Source organism: Phaseolus vulgaris, chromosome 6 (assembly GCF_000499845.2).
Source record: "Phaseolus vulgaris cultivar G19833 chromosome 6, P. vulgaris v2.0, whole genome shotgun sequence".
NCBI classification, from domain to species: Eukaryota; Viridiplantae; Streptophyta; class Magnoliopsida; order Fabales; family Fabaceae; genus Phaseolus; species Phaseolus vulgaris.
This window is the reverse complement of record NC_023754.2, coordinates 390,153-410,434: the sequence shown is the minus strand read 5'-3', so window position 1 is coordinate 410,434 and position 20,282 is coordinate 390,153. Positions and strand designations below refer to the sequence as shown.

At 28.2% G+C, this 20,282-nt stretch overlaps 2 protein-coding genes across 3 annotated transcripts; both read right to left on the bottom strand.

The window, feature by feature from the left end:
• Nucleotides 1-3,075: 3,075 nt before the first annotated feature.
• Nucleotides 3,076-9,851, bottom strand: LOC137830910 (OVARIAN TUMOR DOMAIN-containing deubiquitinating enzyme 11). 2 transcript variants are annotated; one of them, XM_068638310.1, is made up of 10 exons: nt 9,701-9,851; nt 9,291-9,467; nt 7,542-7,615; nt 7,001-7,055; nt 6,810-6,884; nt 6,296-6,369; nt 6,148-6,196; nt 3,795-3,879; nt 3,404-3,460; nt 3,076-3,280 (listed from the first exon to the last, which is right to left on the bottom strand). In XM_068638310.1, exons 2-10 carry the CDS (start codon nt 9,456-9,458, stop codon nt 3,237-3,239), a joined length of 681 nt encoding a protein of 226 aa, XP_068494411.1. In that variant the 5' UTR covers nt 9,459-9,467; nt 9,701-9,851; the 3' UTR covers nt 3,076-3,236. The 2 variants fall into 2 exon arrangements, with proteins under 2 accessions (XP_068494411.1, XP_068494412.1); XM_068638311.1 differs by having other exon boundaries at nt 9,291-9,502; nt 9,701-9,834.
• Nucleotides 9,852-12,005: 2,154 nt separating this feature from the next.
• LOC137832958 (ARM REPEAT PROTEIN INTERACTING WITH ABF2-like) lies at nt 12,006-16,112 on the bottom strand. The gene is made up of 19 exons (XM_068641362.1): nt 15,920-16,112; nt 15,656-15,831; nt 15,378-15,550; nt 15,179-15,281; nt 15,019-15,111; nt 14,846-14,940; nt 14,647-14,722; nt 14,435-14,542; nt 14,171-14,299; nt 13,987-14,055; nt 13,780-13,839; nt 13,570-13,693; nt 13,337-13,479; nt 13,121-13,184; nt 12,960-13,036; nt 12,677-12,741; nt 12,472-12,589; nt 12,254-12,378; nt 12,006-12,155 (listed from the first exon to the last, which is right to left on the bottom strand). The coding sequence occupies exons 1-19, from the start codon at nt 16,110-16,112 to the stop codon at nt 12,047-12,049; spliced, it is 2,100 nt and encodes a 699-aa protein (XP_068497463.1). The 3' UTR covers nt 12,006-12,046.
• Between the last annotated feature and the right edge of the window lie 4,170 nt (nt 16,113-20,282).

Sequence of the window (20,282 nt, the reverse complement as noted above, 5' to 3'; positions counted from 1 at the left end):
AAGCTGCCCCAAATATATATTAAAAAGTCCTTAATTTTAAATAATTGTATTTTTAGTTTTTCAAAAATAAATGCAGTGAAGTTTTTAAATTTTGAATGAATATTAAAATTTTGTTTTTGAATTTATCTCTAAATAATAAAATTAATATTTCATTTATAGTATATAAATATAACATATTGAAAGAGATTATTTTAACCGCTAGATTTTTTTTCTTAATCTCTTTAGCAAATTTTAAACCACATCCATTATTAGAAAATTGTTTTTTTTAACTGACGCAATTTTTCTATAAATTATAATTCTTTTTAGTTTGCATTTATTCAGTGACTCTTTATGATATAAAATGTGGTTCTAAATTTATTTAATTGTCAATTTATAATTTTGTTTAAATTTTATTTAAAAAGAAATTTCTAAAATTGTATAAATTTATGCTTTCTGCACATTATTACTCTACTTATATAATACTATTTCATCACCAATTAATAATAGAAATAAAATCTTGTTAGATAATAATTTAAAAATTAGTTTATAATTTTTTATTAATAATAAAAATTATTTTGATATCAATATTTTTTAGTATATAAAATAATATTTAACTTACAATTAATTATTTTTTGTCTCTAAAATTAGTTAATATTTAATTATTTTTTATATTGAGTTTGTGGAAGTCTAAAATATCAATCCTAATAAAGGTTACATACTATATAAACAATGGAGACCTATGAATTTATCTACATCCATAAAACTCAATTTTACTTTATCAACCTATGAATCTATATTTTACTTTTGATGATCCATTATGAATATCAAAATTTACTTGAGAAATAATTAGATAATTGAGTATTTATCATTAAAAACATTTGTTAATTATAATTATTTTTCTCAATAATATGGGTCATTTATCAATCCACAAAGAGATATATATTCACTACATAACCTTAACGATGTTGAGTCAATTTTGACCTATGAATATCTTAGTTCGAGACGTTATTGTAGACTATCCAAATATTCACCTATTTGGTAACTTCCTTTGACCCAGAGTCTCTACCTTCTACACTATAATGTACCAAATTGTGACTTTCCAAACAGAAAAGTTCATACATTATTAACATGGTCTTAACTCAATATAATGAATGACTTTTTTTCTCAATTAACAATTCATTTATATTTTCAAAAAAATCATATAACTTATGTCTATTAAAATATGTCATATTTATCTTAACCAATAATTTATACACATCATTCAACAGATATAAAAATTAAATAAAAATAATAATTACTTTTATTTTATTTTTATTATTACTTTATATATGTCTTTGAATTATAAAAAAATTTACATTTCAACTAATATAAAATAAAAGTCAAATCAATAAATTTAAATAAGTAGATATGAATCAGTATATTGTAGAAAAATAAAATAAAAAATATAAAGTAATAAATAAGATCAATAATAAAACAATTTCAATGACATAAATATAAATAAATAAAAAATAAATAAACAATAAACAATTAAATAACATAAAAATAAATAAATAAATAAATAAATAATATGTAACTAGAAATAAATTAAATTATATAAATAAATAAATTGGATTAGTGCTTAACGGAAAATAAATTAAATGATATATATAAAAGAAAAAATATATAATTCAAAATAAATAAAAAATTAATAAAACATACATAAATTTATTAAAATTAATATAAAAAAAAATTTAATATCACTATTACTTACCTTTTACCTTTTATTCAAGTGACACGAAAAAATAAGACCTAAAAATATTTTTAGAATATTTAAAATCGTCATGCTCCAAATCTCCTTTCTCTATCGTATCTTACCTTATCTTTCTTTCACTTTAATTAGGTTAATTTCATTTTATTTTATTTTAATTTTTCTTAAAAGTCATAATTAAACCTAATCTTATCTTTTATTATTTTTTATTTTTCCTTATGTGGTTCTTTTAAATAATTATTCTTATAATTAAATATATCTTGTTATAATTAACTAATTATTTATTTATTTTCATATTCTTACTATTTATTTGTATTATTATTTAGTCACAATATAAAAAATACTTTATTTATTTTTCAGTGTCTAGACTTTATCTAGATAAAATATTTTTTTATAAAATTATAAACACGAGAAAACGTTGGATTTATTTTTTAACTCTTATTTTAGAACAAGAATAAAATAATTCATTTTTTAAGGGTTGGGAAGTTATAACCATCATTATCGTAGCAATATCACAATCTACTTGTATCCAATATATACATATATGTATGTAAGGGTTAATAATAAATTTTTGATATTTTTTATTTCAGTATATTTATCTTAAAAAATTCTTTGGGTCTCTAAAGATTATTTTCTAAACATATTCATTTCACTTCAATATGTATTTATTTTGAAATTTCTTGATGCACATATTTTATGAAATCAATATAAATATTTTTTTTAAAAAAAGATAAAAATACTGCATATCTTATATTCTGTCTTGAGTTATTAGACTAAGCATCTGCATCCGACTCTAGTGCATAATACATCATAAAAAAATGAAAATATAAAATATAGTACAATACAAATATAATTGTTGAAACTATAAGGATTAAGAATAAATATGCAATTCATAAAAATTCTAATTAAATTGAATAAACATAACTATCCTAAATTATTTCTTATCACGAATTGAAAACATTTCACATGTTGTTCCAAAGACTACAATGCACTGGTAAGGCATATATATTTTTTCTATAAGTTCAAGTACAAGAAGCTTTTGAAAGACTGTATCATACAAACAATATATTTAATTGACGAATACAAAACATGTCATGTTTAAAGATCACTAACTATTAATTATGAGGTTTCCTGTATTTTGTAATTAATTGAATATTTTGTAGTTTCATCTCACTTAATTTGTATGATATGGATATTCTTCACTTTAATACTTTTGGAGTTACAATTAATTAGTTTATTACTACTTTGTCTTGTGCTAATAGATTGAATTGTATAAGACATATGAAGATTTAATTTTGTAAATTAAATTGTATATTGTCTTTTTAAACATGATATCTCTACTATTTCTCTTTTTCTATGTCAATCAAATTTTGATAATAAAAAAGTAAAAGAACTGTACAATGATAAATTGAGAGTTTAGTTATACTTCTATGATTTGTACAAGTATGGTAATTGCTAAATAATATGCATAAACTGTTTGTTTAACACGATTCCATAATCTGTCATCAATCTAGAAGAGCCAAAACTTTTTCTTTGGCACTCTAGGTGGAACATCTGTAAATTCATTGGACAAAAAAAAAATTAGCTTGTTGTTTGATATCAGTTCTGAATGTATGAAAAGAAGATAGGGGTAGAAAGAACAAGAATCCATTTCAAATTTATTAGGCATATCATTACCTCCAGTAGTGTACAATGAGTTATAGTGCACTTCACTCCAAAAGCTTATCCATAGCTCTACAGTTCAAACAAGAATCATAATAACATAACTAAAAAAACATAAAAGCTAAGGATGAAAATAATTCTTGTGCTCTGAATTTTTATGATTTCCACTCCAATTATTTTTTTTATAGATTTAAGATACACTTCTATTTTCATTAATCAAACTAATTTAGAAAATTGTTATAAAATTTACTCCAATAGGAATGGGAACGGGAAAAGATACAATTTAGTGACAATAGGCATTCCTTATTTTAAGATCTCTTTTGATAATAAACACCACTACATAGTTGCTAAATGAGAATTCTAAATAAGAGCAAATGAAACACCGATCAACATTAACAGTACTTGCCTCTAGTGGGATTTTTGTCAGTTGGAAGGATCTCAACATAGCAAGTGTCTCTAAAAGAGGTGACTAAACAAACTTTGGCGTCAAACTGAAGAAAATTCCACGAGTAATCAGAAATCATTTTTAACCATAAACAGCAAACAAATCCAAATATAGAAATTATAAATAAATAAATGCAGAAACTAAAAAAGACAATAAATTGTAAACCAAAATGATCACCCTAAAAGTGGGGAATTACCAAGGGAGGAGAATAACAAATTGTTACTACACAACATGTGTGTTGAGCAGAGGCCAACCCCAAACCACAAGCCTTGTTGGGAGGAGAGCCTTCCTGTATTATCTTCGGCTCTATAATAGCAACTAAATATTTTCTAACGGCTTATTTGTCATGGTCCTACTCTTAACCGAGACGGCCTACCTAACAAGGCTAATAGTAACAACATGAACTTCCAAATTTACTAAACGTGGGCATAAGAACATTGTATCCCACACAAAAAGTTACAACAAAGTGGTGAGAGCCTAATGGGTATAAAGTACAACAAAGCTATCCATTTCATACAAAACAGAATTTGGAGGATTGCGGACTCCATTGTAGTCCATAGACATAGTTTTCAGTATCTCTTGCATATATTTTTCTCTCTTTCAGCAAAGGAGGAATGGGTTAACAATCTTGGCAATAAGTGCACCCTAAACTACGCTAGATCACATGGGAACTTTGCAAGGCAGGAATTAGCTCATGTATAAGAGACAAAGCCCTACTCATTAAGAAGTAAGAATTATGACCAAAGGTAGAATTGTGATTCTGCGTATGGGCCAGGACAAGTGGAGCAGTGATAGGAATCTATCTTCTAAGTCATCTTTAATTTAAAAATTCTTCAAGGACCTACTTGCTGTGGCAATATAAGTGTTCTTCGTAAATCTTATGTTCTGAATTTTTAAATTTTACACTTTGGAAATGAGTTTGTATAGGAAGACGAAGACCTTTGCTTCGTGAAACTCCTTATTTTGATAAAGAAAACTCATTTTGATAATTGAACTTGGTTGAAAAAGAATAAGATAAGATTTAGGTTGTGTTTGGATTGAGGAGAGGATTTGAGGAAGTGGATTTGTAGTGATTTGAGAGGAAAGTGTAAAGAAAGTAAGGTTGTTTGGATTAAGATATGTTAGAGTAGATTTGTGAGGAAAGTTTGAAGTTTGTGAGTGATATGATGGTTGTAAGAGATTTTTTTATATTTTTTCAAATATATAAAATGTAAATTTACAAATTTACCCTTTTCTTAAAAAATATTTAAATAATAAAGTATGAGTTATTTTTGTGAAAATTTTAATTAATTAAAATTTTATAAATACATATAAAAAATATTTTCATAAAATTAAATCAAAATTAAAATTATCTTTTATTATTGTTAATATTATTATTTAATAAATTTATTTTAATTATTATTAAATATGTATTTTTTTAATTATTATTATTATTATTATTTTAAAAATTTATTTTAGTTACTAATATTATTTATAATTTTATTACTTTTTTTATATATTATTCCTATTTTAAATTTTAAATATATTACTATTATTTTATAGTTTTTACATTTATATTACTAATTTATTTTCTTTTATTATTACTATATAAATACATTTATATTATTGCTACATGAATATATTTATTTTATTACTATTATATTATATTATTATAATCAATTATTTTATTTTTATTTATGTTATAAATATATAGTATTTTTTATTATGATATAATATATATATATATATAGTTATTTTATATGTATATAAAAAATAATTAAGGGTAATTTTGACTTTGTACCGGTACTATGTGAATTTTTGTAAACTTTCGTTCCTAATCTTGGCATGGCACAGAGGATTCATTTTATCCCTCTCCCCCAAATCAACGCTTTTCCATCCTCTTAAATCACTGGAAACAAACCCAAAATTTCATTGCCTTTCAATCCGAGTGAACAGTGTTCACTCAGATCCAAACGGAGCATTAGAGATGGAAGTCATCTCCAGTTCTAGCCAGTCATGAGCCTAAAATTTGGGTCAAGAACATAATAGGCGAGAAAAACTTTTTTGGTGATAATTACAATGAGATATCAAAGAAGACATGATTTGAAATAACTTTCTTAGGTATAGTAGAACATAATGAAACATTAAAATGATTTTTGGCTTGAGAAATCACACATAATATGCTTTTTCTTTTGTCTGGGTATATCACTGTTCTCTTGATGGTACATCATAGTTATCAGAATGACCAATTGGCAACACATATGTAATTAAGAGGGAAAAATATGAAAGTTGTTATGATTTCACATAAAAGATCTATAGAATTTAGATAACTTACACGGTCTGCAGCTGCTTGTAGTGTAACATGATCTCCCCACTCACCCGATCTATTGGCAGACAATTTGCAAATATTGAATTAGTGTTTACCATAAATGCTAAATGCTCTCTAAAATCAAAGCAAAATTGATTAGCAACTGATATCTAACTTTTTCATCTTCTTCAAGTAGCTTTTGTACTCCATTGGTACATAACCTTCATACAATTTTTTGTGATGCTTTAGCTGGAGAAAACAAAAGAATCCAAATAAGAAAGATGAATAAGAATATAAGATTAGTTAAGAAACAGACTTTGATGTATGCCACTCAGAAAGCAGAATACTATTAAACACTGCCCAACTATGAATACACGATTACACATAGCATGAAGGGAAGAAAAAGGGCCAAGAGTGAGAGCCAAGCAGTGTTATCTGCCATACTCGTGACAGGAAGGTGCCTAACTGATGATACCACTGATGTAGACAATTCTAGGAGAATAGGAAACTCGAAGAATTGGAAGAGGGAATTCCAAAGAATGAATGGATTCAGAATATATTGAATTAGGAGAAAGACACAAGGAATTACAAATTGAGTCTGTTCTGAAAAACAACCTTACAACATCCTACCTATAGCTAACTACACTGTTTAGCTCTACCAACAGAAAAACAGAGAATAACAAACACACCTGCTTTATAACCTGCCTCCTAACATGCTTGTGATATTCGGGCTTGCGGAACAGTTGATCTGCTAATGCTCTAAACTGTCCGGTAAGATTTTGCAGATATTATATTAGACACAATGTTATATAACAAGGTATCAAATGACAGGGAAACTGTAAGTTGGCATATATTTATTTTTTCCAGAAGAGAAAAAAACCTGGCAATTTCCATCACCTTCCATCTGTAGTTCTGCCAAACCATATGTAAGTAACCTGCAAAAAATGATGGAGCATAATTCTTAAGTGAAACAAAATACCTTATGCATAAACAAAGCAAATAATTTGGTCCAGACAAACTAGGCTCTGTCCCACACTTCTAAACCATTATAATTAACACCTAATATGCACAAACTTGTCAATCAAGTTATAACTTGAATTCAACTTGCGCTTCCTTTTTCAAAAAAACGAGAAAACAAATACAAAAGCCTCATGGAAGTTGAAAAATAGAACTGTGATAGAATTCCCAAAGAGCATATCATCTATCCTCCTTCTCATTATGACAGTAACAATGTTAAGAAGATTGTACATGTTTGCTTTTGTAAACATAAGAACCTGATTAATTTCAATTTCAACACAAAGTACAAGGAGGGCAATATTGAATTTCATCAAAAAGACAAAGCAAATGTGTAAATCAAACATATAATTGGTGGGGTAATAAAACTAAAATAAATAGTTGTACATTAAGCTAGTCTATGCTACCTTTCAGACAGCCTCTCGTGGTCTACTGTTGCGTCGTTTACATCAGGAATTTCTCCATTAACGCGGGGAGTGTGCTGCCAACATACTGAATTAGTATTTTTATCCGAATGCAGATAGTAGTATATGAATAGGAGAAATGACATAACAAAGGGTAATATTGGTATGAGTGGATTACATGAAAAATTTCTAATAGGTATAAATAATGAATATAAATTTTAAAAAAATAAGATATTGGGTTAGAACACCCTAGTGACAATTGATATATAAAGCTCTGAGAACTATTAATCTGTGACGGCATATTTTTCATGTTACATTGACATAAAATAAAACGCTTCCTGACTTCTTCATTACGAAGAATAGGTTTTGATATATGTTTAAGCAATCAGGAGAAATCCAACAAGAATTTAAACTGTAAACGTGGAACCCCTTCAACAGCAGTTGTCGTATGTAATAAAAGGACATTATGCTTCAAATTCATTTTTTTAATTTAGTCATGGATATAAACAAAGAAGGTGCAGTATTCTATATCTTTAAAATTATTCAACATTATCCCTTCATAAATTATTTCCACAGAAAACCAAACATTACATATATCTTGGTCAGGGTCAAGTTTGTAGGTAGTTTTTGTGCATTAGACATTCAGTTTGACAAGACTTTATTCATTACTTTTCTCATGAGTCATGATTAAAGGGAAAAAGAGATTGCTGTATTTGGTCCATATGGAAGTGGTAGGGTCCACATTCAATTTAAAATTTCCCATGAAAAGGAAAATTAATTAGGAGATTGGCATTGACTCTATATCGAGAGAGAGTAGTTTCTCGCCTATCTCTTACTTTAGCAAATTAAAAAAAAAAACAAAAAAACCATATAATTAAGGGTGATTACAAGGTTTAAACATATTTTTATTCTGATTTTTTTATTTTCGTGCAGAAAAGTTTAAACTAGAAGAATGTACATGACACTAATCAAAGGGAGGAATTTGAGAATTGAATCCAGCTAGTGTAAAGGTGTTGGCATTCTGATTTCTGATTCTTTACTCAAGTCTTCTTAAATTTTTTATTTATTTTTAACTGCTGTATCTAATAATATGATATGATTTAATAATTCATCATACAAGCTTTCATTCAAGTTTTTAGTTTTGTTGGGAGAGACTAAAACTACGTTATTTTATTTGAAATAAAAAATAAATAAAGATTTATAAGAACTAAAATAAATAAATGGGTAAGTAATCATTTGAGTAGACCGGTGTTAAATTAGGCCCTATCTAGAAGAACGAAAATTCTTAGTTAGTCATTGAATGTGTAAAAAATCACCATATTAAGACAATTTTGTCTTTTAAATTTTAATGTTTAATGATCAAGTTCACACTAAATTGTATTTTTGGAGGACCAATTTGATATTAAGTGGTAAAGTACAATGACCAATTTGTATTTTTTTACAATATTAGGGACTAAATCATATTTTTTTTCTTTCAATAACCAAATTGCCACTAGTTAAAAGTTGAAGGACCAAATTGGTAATTTACACGAAAAAAAGACAAATAGTAAAGCATAATTGACTTAGTAATGGATAGAAAAATATGAATTAGTCCATGAACTTAACACCTTAATATCATATTACTCCTAAAAAAATACAATTTAGTGTCTTAAAATTCCAGCATAGTGACAACAACACGTAAAGCATGTTTCTGATATTCAAAGAAAAAACAGGAAAAAGGTAAGAAAGAAAATCATGATTGTGGCATCTTACTGGAATGGAATCTAAATGTGAAAGCCTCTTTCCAAGCCTGTTGTCTGCCTTCAGATTTTCGTCCTCTGCCAATATGCTTGCGATTGCTTGGTCATCCTCTGTTTCCAGAAATATGCTGTTCAAACTTGAGCTCGAACTCCCACTTCCATTCCTCAGCCTCTCGCTCATACTTTCCTCCTGTTACCTCAACAGACCCAAATTCAATCGCCAATGTATTCACAACAATAACACCAAATATTAAACAAAAATCTAGTAAAAAGGTGAATTCATGAGAAGTGAAAACAATAAAAATTTACAACAATACATAGACCAGTTCAAACCCTAGCAATGATTTCTCCATTCTAATTATCATACAGCAATTGAAACCACGAAAGAAAAGCGAAGGGCGAAAGGTGTGTTTGGATTATTACCGTGGTTGGGTTCCGTGGCAGAGGAGTTAACGAAAAGGTTGATGCGAAAGCAAACAGGGAAGAATGGGATTGAATAAGAGAAGAAATGAATGTGGAAGTTGAAGAGAATTGAAGGGAAGAAAAGTAGGTGTGGTTTAAGAGGTAAAGGAAAAGAAAAGAGCTACACGGCAGCGTTCCCTTTTATTTTATTTTTATCTTTTCAAAATCTTCCAATTTCACCAATCCCTTTCACTGCTATCACTCCTAATAATCACTTTCTACTTCATCAATTAAAAACTTCACCCAAATTCTTCGCCAATTGTTAAATTGTAAACCTAAATCCTAAATTATTAAGAAGTAATCAACTTTTAAGCCTAACTTAGTCTCATAAAATCAGTTCATAAAGTTGAAGTTTGCACCCACTTATATACAATGAAATATTCTCATCTCGGATCTCCAACGTACTACCCTCACGTTAAGACTGGTAACTCATGCGTGAGACAACATATCATAGATGATCCAATAACGGTCTAATAGTGGGTGGCACGATAGGTCCAACAAACACTCGTGGTGACTTTTAAATGGTTCTGATATCAGATTAAGAAGTGGACTTTAAGTCTAAACTCTAAATCCTAAACCGCCAATTTGTTTTTAAATTCTAAAATTGACTGTTTGTTTCTAATTGCTTCCTGTTTTAGCATAATACTCAAAACAAACCTACTAACCAAACACTCCTCACACTAGTAGTTATGTCCAAACAAACCTCTTGCTATCTTAATTTCCAAACAAAAAGCTTATTTTCAAAATGTTCAAAAATAGGTAAAAAAACTTCTCCTTAACTTCTATTCTAACTATATTATCAGTTTCCTAAACTTCTCTTTAAACCTCCTAATTTTTCTTCTAATAATTCTTCTTCTCAATTTGATATAGATTTGCGCGTGATGGAACGTCCGTGATTACGTTTATTTATAAAATAGAAATAATTATTTATAGGAGTTGAAATTAGAATAAAGATAACAAAATTTCAAGTGGATTTTTGTACAGTTACGCATAATATTATAACATTAAAAAAGAATTTCGAAGACATGACATGTGATTAATGTTGAAAATCGATGGTCACATGTTGATTGGGATTTGAAATTTTGTTTTCTTGTTTTTCATAATTATAATTTTTTGGCAAGTCCTTTTCTAATTTATCCCATATAATATGATAATTAATTTATATGGTTGCATTGTTTTAATTTAGTTTTTCAATCTTGTTCTTCAATTAGGTATGAAACTGTGCTAAGGTGCAGAGATAATGATGATAATAAAGATTGAAACTATGATGATGATTATTATGACATTGGTGGTGATAATAGTGATGATATTCACAAATTGTATAGTAGTAATGGTGGAAGTGATAACTATTAGTCTGAAGATTTTCATAGGTGACAGTGGTCACTCATTTACATAGTGAAAGCAAAAAGGTCTAATGTGAAGTTTATTAAGTTATAATTTTTCTTTAAAAAATTAAGAAGCAAATGAATCCGTAAACTATCTAATAGCTTTCATTTATATATTTACAAGACATATCTTGTCTGGAACGATTTAAACATGATATACAGTATTATTTATAAATACCTAATATTGATTTATTCTCTAGCTAATAAAAAAATTTATATATAATAGTATACAATACACATCTAATTGAAGGAGAGATAAATATTTGTTTTTTTACTAGTTTACTCTTACTAATCTACATCTAATTATCTTTCAAATAATTCTTGAAAAGTTCTGCATTTATTTTCTGATGATCTAGGAACCCGAGCCTTGTCAGAATGGATTTTTTCATAAATGTTATTAAATTTGGTTTAAATAAGTTTCAAGTATCTAATATACTCTCAATTCTTGTTTTGAGTACCTAATAAGTCTTCTTTTAAATTGGGTATCTAATAAATTAAACATTTTATTTTAAATCTCTAAAGAAAACATTTATAATTGTATTTACTTTTGTTTAGGTCCACCATTTTTTTGTTATTTTTCTTTTGTTCTCACGATATTTTCTTTTGTCATGACTACTAAGATGTTTTGTATGATATAATGATGTTGATTAGTTTGTTCATTTATATCATTGCATCTATTATGCTTGGACATACCTAATTCATTGTTTTTCTTCAAAATTGTAACCAAATTTGGTTTTAAAAGCTGTTTTATTCAGATGTTTTTCAAAAACAATAACTTTCCCTCACAGCTACCATTTTTTGAAAAAAGGACAGAGATTCATATAATAAAGTAATTTTACATTTCTTTCCAACTTCAAATAATCAAAGAATGAGATGTGTGGCTAATAGTAATTTATTCGTGATGAATAAACTTATCTATCTATTAATACAAGTATGCAACAGAAGCATCTTCATTGCTTTGATCCATAATAAGTAAAGTTGAGAAGAGAGTATCTATGTCTGGTACAATGCGATGAAGCATGGTATAATACCTGCAGGTTGAAAAGATGAAGAACACAAACATGATCAAATGATTGATGAAGGTTAATTTTGATGCCATTCAAGTTGAAGTAGTAAAAAAGGAACATACCATCGTTTTGAATGCAATCTATCAAACTTCTCTAGCATATACAGTATGCATGCATTTTTCAATGTATTAGCACTGAAATCTTCTGAGAGATCCAACAATAGCGAAACATTTTCTGGTGAAATACTCTGAAAGAAAAGGTTGATGAGTCATGGAGTTCACTGAAAAAGCTTTCTACAAAAACAAAAGAAATGAAAAGTGAAAAACAGTTTTTAGTGTACTTTAGCAATAACACGTTCACAAATAAGCTTAAGGTCTTGAAGAAGATATTGATCTGCAGCTCTTAGGAGGTCTTTAGCGTCATCCAATTTGACATCTACTGTTCCAGTGTATATAAATCTGCAAGTGTCAACCAAAACCAGGTCAAACAGAAGACCAATTTTGATGTTACAGAAGCACGAAAGAAGGGGATAGCAGAAAATGTACCTCATCATTAATTTAAAGACATCCCATTTAATATTTGGAATCACTGCTTGTTTGGTTTCCTTTTCCTGCACCACACATCATAACACATTCATAAGTCTTAAGTTCTGTACATGTCCCTTTCTAATTGCAAATTATTGTTGTGGATTAGTTTGAAGATAGCAAGTGAATGGACAACCAATTACAGCATTAGTTTCTATTTGATTGAGATATTTGCATAGTGTGTTTAAGGTAATAAATTCATTGAGAAGGAAAGGACAAACAATTTTGATTAAGTAATGCTTACAAAATACTCTGCCTCAAACATGGTCTGAAATACACTTGAAGAAACTAAACGATCTTTATTAGCATAAAATATTTTTCCTGAATGAAGCAAAACGCAGTAAATCAGTATATATATTGAAATCAGTGTGCATTAACCGAAATTAACAGCAGTAGATGCTCCACCTTCAACCAGGAATGTGATATCAGAAAGCTTTGGATTGTTGATAGATTCCTCGCCCAAGTCCATCTACATCAAAAGCAACAACATCATTACTGTGAAGGCAGTAAAAACAATTCGATTTCAAAGACAATAGGGTAAGACAAATGATTCAATGAATAAGGAAAACAAATCAAAGTAAACAAACGTGGCAAGGAAACACATAAAGAGTGAAAAAAAACCTGGGAAGTTGGTGATGGAGAAATAGTCTGAATGAGAGAGGAAATGAAATTGGCTCTACTAGCCAACATGCTTAGCGCCATTGAAGCCTTGCGCTTCTGTATTGTGCATTGAGATTGAAGAATATTCAGCAGCAACTCTAATCCTGAAGATTTAGCAGCATCTTGTTTGAAAATGCACTCCGAATAAAGTGAGTGAGAAATTAGGAAACAAAACTTTATAGAACGTTTATTACCTTCATTGTGAATAAATACAGTTTCATGATCTGGAGGAGAACATAAATGAGCAAGAGCAATAACTACATGATTTCTAACCCTTTCTTCCGCAGAACACATAAGATGGATTAGGTATTTCAATGTCTGCCAAAAAGGAATAAGCAAAGTTTAAACAGATTATGATTGTCATCTATGATTTTCATTGAGACAAAATTATCAAGAAAACTTACTCGCCCTTGCATGTGTCGTTCTAATCTTAACAACGTGATTGCTACAAACTCGCTGATAGGCTGCAAATCACAAGGAAATTTGGGGAGAGAAAAGTGTTCTGTTAGCAAGCATTTATTACAAATATCTATCAAGAGGAAGAAATAGGAGTAAATACGTTGAAATGAAAATTTATTTCTTCAATTACAAAGACGAGTAAATCAACATACTTCCTCGGTGAAATGTAAATCCTTTAGCTTTTCAAACCCGCCAACTTTAATAATGTTTGCAACAATGTCCTATCACACATACAAAACATTTTATGTTATGACAATATCAATGCACATCAATGTTGTTTCTGAAGGGCAACATACAAAGTTGACCAAAATAAAGAACAAGGGGAGCTAACTTCACCTCATTATCAGCAAGAGAATAGAGAACACGAGCAGCATATTGTTGAACTGTTGGATTGTCCGATTGAAAAAGATTGAGCATAGGCTCTATACCTCCACTATGAGCAATACTAACTTGATTATGTGAGTCCTACCATTTGAATTGTTCATGCAAAAAAGGTTTATGGTTATGGTAGAAAATGATGATAAAAGAAATCAGTTTGAATTGTATTGCTTATGTAAGCATAGGGCCAAATGATGGTTGGTACTTGCTAGTAATAATCACCTGTGCTAATATCACAAGTACAAAAGCTGATGCTTTCCGAAGGTTAGTATTTTGGGACTGAAGCATGTGAACTAATGGTGGAATAGCCCCTCTTTGGGAAATATGAACCTGCATGCATGAAACACAAGCAAAGTAGGCAACTTAATAACAGGGTTTAATGACTCATGACTCAGATTTACCATATTACAAGTATGCAACACAAAATAAATCACCTTCAAATCAGAATCAGTCCCGAGAAAGTGACCAAGTAGAAGGGCTGCTAATGCTTGGCTCTCCGAAAAGGAGGAACTGTCATTGAAATTACAAACATTGAAAGTCTACTCGGGGAACAAACTACTAAAATGTTCAATAAACATATCATTCTTCTATGATTTTCTTACAGAAAACCACCACCAAAGTATAATGTTTTACCTAAGTAAACAGATGACAGGTGTTAAAGCTCCAGCTTTTAGAACTTCTCTTCCAATATGCGGTGAAGTGTCTACCATTATTTTAATCAGTTGCACCTACAAAACAGTGCTAATTAAGATGCTGGTGCTAGTAGTTTAGAACTATGCAAAATACATATAATAAAATCATATTACCGTCGTGAATTGTGTTACAGAATCCTCTGATTGAAGCATTAGTACAAGACTGGGTAATGCGTTGCATTCAACCATCTGCAAGCAATTTTCAATCTTGTAACCACATAAACCTTCATCAAACCAATTTACTAAATTCAAGTACCTTAGTTACAGTGTGAGCATTATCAAATGCCAATGTTCCTAAGGCATTTGTAACCGCGACCTGCACCTTTTTCACCTTGAATTCGAGCAATTCAATCAGAGGAGCGATGCCATCTTCCTTTCTAAACATGATGGAAAATTTTATACAAGCACAGTGAATACAATAATTAAAGAAAACATATCTTTAAAAATAGAAAAGAAAAGAAGAAGACAAAAACCTTATAAGCATTTTAACTTTGTTATTTTTGTAAGCAAGCTTGGATATTGCATCAACCACTCTCCTCAGAAAACCAGGAACTGATGGAGATTTGGGAATCGTCTTGTGGCTCTTTAACAAGCGCAGAAGATACAAGAAGGCTCCAGCATCTATGATAAGTTGCTGATAAACCGACTGGATGATAAAGACAAAAAGTTAAGATGCTTCGTTATTAACACAACAAGAAAAAAAAATGAAATTTCTGATTTTTCTTTTAACAGCAGAAAGTTAGTTAATTACCTTTTTGGCAAGAGTTCCAAGGATGAACGCGCACCCTTTTTTCAGTTGGAGGAGACGAGCCTGGATAAGTCTGTCACTGTAATCTTCCACAACCTTTTCCGGTAGGTGAAGTATCCTCACCAGAGCCTGGACAGCACCGTTATTCACCAAAATATCAATAAAATCGTCATGGATTTCTGCGAAAGAAAGGAAATTTGGTGAGAAGGCGAAAAAGGGTGTTCATGTCAGCATGTTTACGTAAAAGGGTGAGAGAAAAATATGTACCATGCTTCGTTGTTTTGCAGAGTTTGACAAGAATGGTGATGAGTTTGTTGAGAAGAACGTGATCGAAAGAGTTGAGGAGAAAGAGAGTCTTAAGAATAATGGAAGTGAAAGTTGGGGGAACTCGCTTGCAGAGAGAATCCTTCACCTCTTCCGCTAACTTGCGCTTCAAGCTTTGTCTGGCACTGGAATCCATGGATGAACAAGCCAAAGAGAAGAAAGACTGAGAGTGTGAAACTGAAAAGACCTCTTTAATATAACAACTCTTCTTTCTAAAAATCTTTCATCAAAAACAAATTCTTCATACTTTTCTTTCTTCCTCTCATCTTATCTTATATTACATTACCATATCTTCAATACATTATACACGGATTTATTAGTCTAAGATATATTTTCTATTATTTATCATTTATTATCAAACCTCTATTACTGTCTTTATTATATATATATATATTTTCTTATAATAACAAAATTATAGTTATGATAATATTTAATATATTTACTTATCTTAATTACTTGTTTCCTTAAATATCTATATATTGACATTGTTTAATCAATTATATTGTTGAATATATATTATAAATCTTTATTTTTTCTTTCTTTTTCGTTTTCACTCTTTCCAACAAATTTTCCAAAATTTAAACACTACATTTACTAAATATCATAGATAAATGTTCAAATATAAATGATAAGATATATTTTTATATATTTATCAGTTTATTAAATAGTTTTTAAACAGTAATACAAATAATAAAATTTGTAACGGGTATTTTTATTTATTTTCATATATACAATTACATAAATATATAATTGCTGTCTTAATTAATTTTTTATCTCATTTTATATATATATATATATATATATATATATATATATATATTGTGAGTGCTTGGTCAGAATCTTACATTGAATAATAAAATATATTTACATTGTTTAATATATATATTATAAATCTTTCTTATTTTTCTTTCTTTTTTTGTTTTCACTCTTTCCTTCTGAAATAGTCAATAATTAACAAATTTTTCCGAAAACTTAAACACTATATTTACTAAATATCATAGACAACTGTTCAAATATAAATCATAATACTAAATATCATAGATAAATGTTCAAATATAAATCATAAGAGATATATTATTATCTTTATATATTTATTATCAGTTTATTCTATAGTTTTTAAACAGTAATACAAATAATAAAATTCTTAACAGGTATTTTAATTTATTTTCATATATACATTTACATATATATAATTTTTTCTTAATCAATTTTTATCTCATATTATATATATATATATATATATATATATTGACATTGTTTAATCAATTATATTATTGAATATATACTATAATTAACACATAAGTAAAATTGACTGTGAAATAAAATATTATGCATATTAAATATGGTATTTTTAATATTGTATATTAAACATTTAAACATAGTGTACATTTAAAAATAGATTAATTAATATTTACTAAATATACTATATAGACATATATCAAAATTTATAATATGATTCAATACTGTAATACAAAAGTGGAATAGAGATAAAACATTAAAGAAAATTAAAATCAAAATTTCGCATTTGGGGTTGAATGTAACTACTAATTGCAATAGTATTGTAACTACTGTATCCGTTACAATATAAATTGGTCAACAAATACATAAATTATTAATTATATTAATTGAACAATAATTTAACGAGTCAGTTAATAATATAAATTATAATAAATATCGAACTATTATTTATTTATTTTGTCAAATTCATTAGAATTCTTCAAGGTTTATATATAATAATAATATTTACATTTCCAATTACGAAAATTTATATAGATATTACATGGCTAATAGATATAAAATATTTTATGCAAATCATGATTGTCTTTGTTACCGAGGTAGAAACTATATGCTATATCGATTTTTTTTATATAATCAACAAAATATATCAATTTTTTATATTTATTTTTGTTATGAAGAATAAAATGATAATTGAGAAGTTTATACGAAAGATTGATAAAAAGAAAGATTGATAAAAGATAAATGACAAAAAGACATAACCAAATCACTAATAGAAACTACATAACTCAATTAAAGTGTGAACGAACTTTCATATACATTCACCATCATTCATTATCAATAAAGGTTACAACTTGTAATTTCTCTTTCATTGAACTCTCACTCCACTAACAATATCTCCTATCGGGAATAATAACTCTTAGTGAACAAAACTATTAATATAAGTTTCTATTTATATGGCATAACTACTATAACTAACTTTCATAAATCATGCGTAAACTAGCGAAACATGAACAATGCTTTCACTATTAAGCTTGAAACTTCACTTTGACGGACTCTTGAAATGATCTAATCGAAGAGGAAGTTAACGTCTTATGTAAGGCAGGCGATTTGATGTCATCAAATGCTTTGATAAAGACATATAAATTGGGACAATCAAACAATCCTAAACCATAAGACAATTTGAAGTAGTCAAAGGATCTAGGAATCTTAACAAGATTTTACTAAATCAATTTTTACAAATCTTCACATTAGTTCAACATAAATCTTTTGATCAAGAATCACTACCTACTATCTTCATGAACAATACTCACTTGGATGGAAACACATTGTAAAACAAGAAGAAGTTATAATCTAGCTTTATCTTATCACTTCTAAATGTTTTTTTTTTGTCATAACTATAACTTTTTTGCAAGTCCTTTTTAATTTATCTCATATTGATAATTAATTTATATGGTTGCAGTGTTTTAAATTATTTTTTTTATTGTTGTTCTTCATTGAGGTAAGAGACTTTGCTATGGTGCAAGTTTTAGAGAAGGTGTTTCATTATTCTAATTCAGAAAAAATGTTAGAGGAAAATGAATCAAATCCATAGAATTAATATTAATAAGAATTTTTATTTTTTATTTTTAATGGAATATATATTTACAAAAGAAGGTGGGAGAGAAAATGATGATAATAAAGGTTGAAGTTGTGATGGTAATTGTTGTCATATGTTAGTGGTGGTATTGACATGTAGTATAGTAGTAATGGTGGAAGTTGTAACTATTATTTTGAAGATTGTCATAGATTACAATGGTTATATTCGTATACATAGTAAAAGTTAAAGTGTGAGGTTAATTGATATGATTCCAAATAGAACTGATAATGGAAATAGGAATTCAGGGTTACGGAATAGAATCAATTAAAAATAGTAACAATGAAAAAAATGGATAAAGGAAGGCACCACAAACTAAGTTTGATAAGCCTAAGGAGGATCACCACAAGAATTGATGGATTCTTGATAAGATCACGAGATGTAGGGAAAAGTCCTAGTAGAGAAATATTCTCTCTTAAATTGCCAAAATATTCATACTCATTCTGAATTCCAAAAGTGTATAAATACAAATTTAGTTATAGGTCTTGTCTCGTTTGTAAGTAAATAAAATGAAAATACAATCCCTATATTTTAAGAAGAATCATTTGTCCCAATGGTTAAGTAAATACTTTCAAACTGGATCTGGGTTCAAATCTTACTTGAAGTAAAATAATAATATTATTAGTCTTCTTAAATTGTGGGCGATTCAACACCTTGTGCTGCAATGTCTCTTGAACCTTTCTAAGCCTTCCTCTTGTCATGAGTCCACCTAAATCTGGAATGTCTTAATCAAATTCCTATTCACCATGCCCTTAGGCTTGGATGTTCTCATCATTAACCTAGTGTAAAGTTGATTAGAGTTATATATATTTTTAAAGAAGCTAGAAAACAAATGAACTAGTACACGGTCTAATGGCTATCATCTATGAATTTATAAGATGTGTTAAAATATATTTATTTTGTAAATCTTGTGTGGAAGGACTTAAACATGATATATAGTATACACATTTAATAGAAGGAAACATAAATATTTTTTTCCTAATTTACTCTTACTAAGCTACGTTTAATTATCTTTCAAGTAGACTTTTGAAAAGTTTTAATATAATCAATAGATTACAAACAAATATTATTTAATTTCATTTTTTTTACTTATATAAGTACACAATGACCCTTTTGACTATCTTTTTATTTCTCTTTAAAATAAAATAAACACAATTATCCTTTTATGTTGTTGTATGATGATCACAATAGCAGTTTTAATATCGTTCTTATAAAATTTGCTATTCAACTTAGTCTTAACCTTCGCAGCCTCAAGCTTACTATTGCTAGCTAATTTAGAAAGTCATCAACATACAACATCAATACTATGAAGCGATGTTTTGCTATAAACTTTAAGTAAACTTATACAAAATATCTCGACAAACAAATGACTAGGAACACAACAAAAACTTCACAATTAAGTCAGTCATCTCAGCATCCAAGACAAGGTCCCAC